Genomic DNA, 7356 nt, shown 5'->3' on the forward strand with positions numbered 1-7356 from the left:
TTGTACATTTGCTGTTATATTAAAATTTCAACATGCATTTCTTTACAGCACTGTTCAAACCAAAACCTCAGCCTTAAACACAAAAGGTCATAAAAGATACTGAACTTGCAATGAGTATTATAAAATAATTTCATATAAACCAAATTTCTCTGAGAATACATTTTGAGACTTAAAAGAAATTCTACATTAATTTCCATAATAAAATTAACTCTATGTTGTTCATGGAGAGGCACAAATAACCTCAGATTCTTAATTCATTTTTTCTACCTACAAGAAGGGCTAGCCATAAGCTTCATTGTAATCTCACCTAATTTTGATCTATTCATACGAAGTAAGGAAGTAAAATGTTTTTTGAAATGTATCACAATTACTACAGAGTTACCAATCTTCTCAGAGAGAGAATGAACTTTACACTTTAACAACTAAAACCTTCATAATAATAGTACCTGAGCTTTGACAGCAATTTGGTCATGTCCTATCCACTCTTGTTCATAGATTTCACTGAGAGTATCCAGAAGGCTCTTGCTCGCTGCTTGCATGGCTGACATAAGTAGAAAAATAATGCTAAATTCCTTACCCTAATTAGATACAAAATTATTTCTGAAATGTCACACCTAGTTTCATAATCTTATTATTTAAGTACTTACATGTTTATTTTGTTTTCTACACAAGCACTAGTGGTCATACTAACCACATCACATAAACATATAGTTTCAATTTATAAAGGTGGAAACAGATATACTTGAGACATTATGTGAACACTTTTATTTGCAGAAAAGGCACTATGTGTAGAATAATTTAAATTTTATTCTATATTCAATTTGGAAAGTACCAACTATTAACACACACACAGAATGTTGAGGTTGGTAAACATTAAAGAAGTTAAAGTTAATTAGAGAATACATACACTAAATGAATGTTATGTGAAACAGAATTACTGTATACCTGTAATTCACTAATGTGTGTGTATGTGTAAATATATATATACACACACACACTCACTGTCTAGATAAGCTACTTAAACTTCAAGACAAAAACCTTCTCCAAATATTGTACATTTCTTACTGTGTTTGACTCGTAATAAAGTTTCTTTGTTACCAATTCAACCCATCTCTATACTGTATAAACTTAACTTTCCTCAAGTTATCTGATGTTTTCTCTTAGAAGAAATTTTTTGTTGGTTTCAAACACATGATTTAAAACAGAAATACTTTCACCATTCATAATGAAAGGAACATTTATAGAAACTATAAAAACTCTTAAACCTATATATTTATTCTACTACTACAGAATTGTCTAATTATTTCTCTATCAAACAATATTTAAACATTCTTTATAACTGTGTTTTACTAGTAAATGATCAAATCACTTGATGTGACCCAATAACAAGGTTCCAATCAAGGCTATACGAAAACTAATGGAAATGCTTGAAAAATCAAGAAATGGATAATATATTCTCTAAGAGTGATAGGATTTCAGCAAATATTGGCATTCTTTGGGATTGGCAGAAAAATTAAAACAAAAAGAAAATTGGCAAACAGGTTGTTTTTTTTACAGGCAAAACATTTACAGCTGTGTGGAATAGAAAAAAAGAACTTTTTTTATGTTCATGAATTACACCAAATAATTGTCAAAATACTGATGCTGAAAAAGTTTTGAGTTAAAATGGCCTTAAAACTTTGTGCAAATATGTGAATCTGTGTTCTTTCTAAAAGTATGGTTGTATGAAAATCTTCTCACTTAACATCTAATGGTTTTTTGAATAATTCTGAGACATCCATAACTAAAGATGACTTTTTGGTATTATCATGTTTCTAATATCTATCATAAAACTTAATTTTCCACCTGATGAATCATTTATATATTATTCTATACAGAATAAATAAAAGATAAAAGAGCCTTACCTCGAACACAGGAGAGATAGTTCTTGAGTTCTTTGTTAAGTTTGTGTGTTCCATTCTAAAATTTACAAAGACCATGTTTAAGTTAGTCTATTTAAATAGTTTTATACAAAATGGACAAGTTAAAAAAAATTAATACTAACTTTAGAGATTTAAGATTTCTTATCACCATTTAACTAAAGAAACAAAATAAATAGATCAGTACTTTCCATTTAACCATACAATTAATTTTTAGTTAGAAAAAAAATTTATTTCTCTGTTGTGCTTTTGTTTTGTAAAACATTAGACTACATGTTACTTGTTTGTTGTATAATCTCTATACGGGCACATTGTGCTACTATATTGAGAGTCAAAAACAAAACTGTTTCTTGCACAATAAAAAAATAAAATCTTTATTAGATATTTCAGCCTATAGTTTCAAACACAGCCCTGATGATAATAACTGTGTTACCAAAAGAGGTTCGCTAAAATATCTAATATCTTGGTTTTATTTATCACCACAGTACACGTTATGTGTCTGTTGTATTTTGGTTCTATTTATCACCACAGTACCTGTTAATTATCTGCTGTACCTTGGTTTTGTTAAACATCAGACTACATGTTAATTATCTGCTGTACCTTAGCTTTGGTAAATACCACACTACATGTTAATTATCTGCTGTATCTTGGCTTTTTAAACACCAGACTACACATTAATTATCTGCTGTATCTTGGCTTCTTTAAACACCAGACTGCATGTTAATTATCTGCTGTATCTTGGCTTCTTTAAACACCAGACTGCATGTTAATTATCTGCTGTACCTTGGTTTTGTTAAACATCAGACTACATGTTAATTATCTGCTGTACCTTAGCTTTGTTAAATACCACACTACCTGTTAATTATCTGCTATACCTTGGTTTTGTTAAACATCAGACTGCATGTTAATTATCTGCTGTATCTTGGCTTCTTTAAACACAAGACTACATGTTAATTATCTGCTGTACATTGGCTTTGTTAAACACAAGACTACATGTTAATTATCTGCTGTACTTGGCTTTTTAAACACAAGACTACATGTTAATTATCTGCTGTATCTTGGCTTTTTAAACACAAGACTACATGTTAATTATCTGCTGTACCTTGGCTTTGTTAAACACAAGACTACATGTTAATTATCTGCTGTACCTTGGCTTTATTAAACACAAGACTACATGTTAATTATCTGCTGTACCTTAGCTTTGTTAAACACAAGACTACATGTTAATTATCTGCTGTACCTTGGCTTTGTTAAATACAAGACTGCATGTTGATTATCTGCTGTACGTTGGCTTTGTTAAACATAAGACTGCATGTTAATTATCTGCTGTATCTTGGCTTTGTTAAATACAAGACTACATGTTAATTATCTGCTGTACCTTGGCTTTGTTAAACAAGACTACATGTTAATTATCTGCTGTACCTTGGCTTTGTTAAACACAAGACATGTTAATTATCTGTTGTTTAGTTTTGTCAAATAAAGACTATTAATTTCAAGAAATAACAGAAATAATTTATTATTCAAATTGACTTAGATTTCATTTAAACATAGCTAAATTATATTGTTTACTACAGATATTCAATTTAACTCACTTGTTGTTTTTTGAAATTATGAATATATATTTCAAGAAGTTCATCAGAGGTCTTGTCTGCTTTTCCTAAGTTCTGCAAGAGCTAAAGATAGAATAATTTAGATTGTAGAATGAGACAAAATATTTCTACATTAGTTATTATCATCATCATCATCAAGTTTATCAAAGAGTACAAGTCATCAATAATGTCAAGTTAATATTTATATGCTAGGGATAATTCTTAAGCTATCTTTTGTAAGTTATAATAAAATATACCGAAACAATAACTTTATCTTCCAAAAAATTTAAGAATCCAAAAATATGCATAAACATTGTATTAAAATATGGTGAATAAAGAAACGCAGCAAAATGGTATGACCAACAGTGACACAAGTTTTGCACATATTCCTTCTGGAAATGAAGATGCTGTTAGGATAATGGACAGCTCTCTGTCTTAGTAGATTTTAGGAGTAGTAAGTACCATCCATTTTCCAGCAAAAAATATTAAGTTAGTTATACCCTATTCTTCCTTTAAGATTACTTCCTTCACAATATTGGTTATTGTATTTATTATAACTAATTGTAATTATTATTATTTGTTATTATTATGAAGATCATTTCACACTTTCACCTTAGATTATGTATTTAGACCTAACCCAAACCTACTAAACTGGCCAAGCCATGCCTAATGTTTTCCTAATGTCAGCCTAAACAAGTGAAACTTTCACCACATTCTAGTCACAAACAGTCTTGGTTAGAAATTTTGTATTCTTTCTAATTTAATGTTTATTATTTTAGTACAATGATTATTCATTTTGTATTGTTAGTTTAGTTTACAGATTTAGTACTAACCTAAGCCTCCTGGATAGTTGAACTTTATCAGAAATGATTGGGTTTATGGACAAAAATACTGTTAACACTGGTGAAATAATGCCCTCTAATGAAAAGTAATCGATACAAACAAAATACTTTAAGCATTATATTTAATTAGCTATGCTTATTACAATGTATACATTTTCAGTTCTTATCAATGTAGGTAGCTTGATTTAATTAGAAGTTAATATTTAAGCACATCTCAAGCAACTTCATTATTAGATTGAAACAAAAACTATGACAAAAAATTGTCAGATACTACATTACCATGATTAAAACTGGTCATAGACAGTATACTCATTTACATGAACCTTTGTGTTATTTTGCTTCAAATATTAAACAACAATACTTTCAGCACATATTTAAACTTAAAAGATTTAGTTTTTGTTTAAACAGTTTATATGATATTCAACATGTCAAACAATTTTCTGTAAATATTAATAAATCCAAGATTTAACAATTATTTCTTGTAATATTTGCCTATAAAAATGCAAGGAGATGAATTAATTACTTAAAAAAGAACTAATTTTTTGGTGGCAGAAACACCTATTTACACCTTGCTTTTGCTTACCCCACCTTGAGTGTCACCTTTACCTGGCACAGGAGACAATTTCAGTAGTGATCACCTCATGTGTGAGGTGCATATGTGTGTGAAGACTGAAAGACACTTTGGTATAAAATAAAATAAAAAGAAACCCATACGAGGAGTATAAGCTTTCTGGCAATGCTTGATCCCTCAAGCTAAGCCAAGGCAACTTTTATCCATATTGGTTAAATAGTGATACTGATAAAGATTGGGAAGCACACAGTCAAGCCCAGGCTGAGTTTATGCAAACAAGGTATGACCCTCGTGCAGAGGAGGCAAGAACTGTTCATAATAGAGCCTGTGCTCTGTACAAGAGATCAACTTCAAAACCATAAGACATGAAAAGAAATGAACTTTGCAGCAAGGCCAATCTCATAGGCACTTTATTCTGGTGCTTCTACAAGTTTATGACTCAGGAACCAAAAACAGTAACTTACAATGATCACAGTACACCATTCTGTACAGATGAAGGCCATAGCAAGGTCTTCATGGGTTGATACATTAATGAACATGACCAAAGAGTCCCTCCAGTGGGACAGCGGTAAGTCTTCGGATTTCCAATGCTAGAATTAGGGGTTCAATTCCCCTCGGTGGACACACACATATACCAAAGAGGCTTAAGCTATTAGCAGTCCCCAACCAAGCTACAATTACATACAGACGTGGAAGCCATTTTTAACTTGGACAAGATATACAGAGCCATGAATACATATAAAGATGAAGTTCTAGGTCTTAATGGTGTAAGATTCTCCACCTTTAAAAAGCTTGAAGAAACTAATCTGTTGAAGTTAGCATCAGAATATCAACACAGCTGCATAATGTTATGCAGGAAGGCTGTGAAACCTATCAGAACATATTGGCAGAAGCTTTATATCTGGAATATGCCTATAACTGAGTCCAACTGCCTATTCTTGCTGACAGAATGCTCAAAATAGGTGTCTCAGTGTAACATGTAAAATGGGTCATAGCTGCACTACCACCATTAAGTACAATTGATATCTCTATATTGTAAATTCTAAATCTTCAATCTGAACACATCTTTATGACCAGAGTGTATAAATATTTTGCATTGGAAAGGGCTGTTGCATATCTTTCACAAAAAGAATTTTTGATAGATCACACTAAATACAAAACATCAAACAATGTCAAAATGTCAACTTTGTAGCAGCTGTGGCTGTCATGCAACTTGTTAATTGGCATATTCAGACTTGTTTTAACATAATGCACTCAACCCCACTATAAAACTAGGTATAAAATAAAACAAGAAACTATGGTTTCAAGTAGGGGTTAGGAATATTTTGAAGTAGACATGGCTTTGAACTGAACCATAACTGGTTATCCTAGTAATTGTGGTGCCCCTAAGTTAAATTAAGGAATAATACTTTTAATGTGTTTCCCAAGAAATCAGACTGTCTTATAATAAACTGTACAATCACTCTCAAATTGATAAAAATTGTAACAATTTCTTTGCTCCAATACTTGAATTAACAAATTAATTCAAAATAAGAATAAAAAGAATTAAAAAAAGATTTACAGTACTAAAAGTGGGACTTTTCCTTACTTAGGTGCTCTTTGTTGGCATTAACAAAAATCAAAAGCAGACTCTCTCTTTCTCTCTTCTTTTATTTATAATCAGTGAAAACTAATGAAAGATTCATTGATGTTAAAATGACCAATATTGAGAGAGAGAGCACTGGTGTCACATGATTTATGTAGCTGTTCTTTGTATCTACTGTAAAGAGAATAAAAAAAAACAATCTTCTGTGTGGAATGACTGATTGTAGACTAACAAACACAGTGAAATTAATTTATGTTAACAATAATTTAAAGAGAATTTTCCAGACTTGTTAGAAAACTGATAGTGTATGTGATCCAAATCATACACATACATATGCCACGAGTGAGATCCAACAAATAATACATTTTTTATTCAATACTGATTCAACATCTCCCACATATAATAAATAGTGTTTATTACTAAAAAAAAAAAAAAAAAGAGTACTTCTATTACCGAACATAGGGTACCTTGTAATGTAAAAAAAAATTGAAGATTGCAGTATGTGTATCATCAATGTTTAGTATTATTAAATTCTACATATGGATGATAAGCTCATAATCAAGAAAACAGAGCTTCATTATTTGTATAACTTTAATTTTATACATTGAATAACTTGGGTCAGACCTCCACTTCTCTCTCCAGTTTGATGCATTTACTCTTTCAGCACGAGCTCAGTCCCTGGGACCGACCTCATAACCATTTTGTGCTTGTTATCGTTTTCATGCTATAACTTTTAAATTAGTAAGCGATTGGTTAAAAAAATTTGGCAGATTATCAGTAAACATTACAATGCTTTCATATGCAGAATATCAATTTTTTTTATTAAGTCTTAAAATTTGTAAAGCAATGT

The 7356-nt window shown here is 30.7% G+C and overlaps 1 protein-coding gene across 1 annotated transcript in view; it reads right to left on the minus strand.

Annotated features, from left to right (window-relative positions):
• LOC106458692 (amphiphysin-like) overlaps positions 1-7356 on the minus strand; it is a 39771-nt gene that overhangs the window by 22769 nt on the left and 9646 nt on the right. Inside the window, exons 3-5 of the mRNA XM_022384967.1 lie at positions 3512-3592; positions 1905-1959; positions 447-541 (exon numbers count right to left, since the gene is read on the minus strand). Of these exons, the coding sequence (XP_022240675.1) occupies positions 447-541; positions 1905-1959; positions 3512-3592 (231 nt within the window). The remainder of the gene's footprint in view (positions 1-446; positions 542-1904; positions 1960-3511; positions 3593-7356) is intronic.

This window comes from Limulus polyphemus, unplaced genomic scaffold (genome assembly GCF_000517525.1).
Source record: "Limulus polyphemus unplaced genomic scaffold, Limulus_polyphemus-2.1.2 Scaffold501, whole genome shotgun sequence".
Lineage (NCBI taxonomy): Eukaryota > Metazoa > Arthropoda > Merostomata > Xiphosura > Limulidae > Limulus > Limulus polyphemus.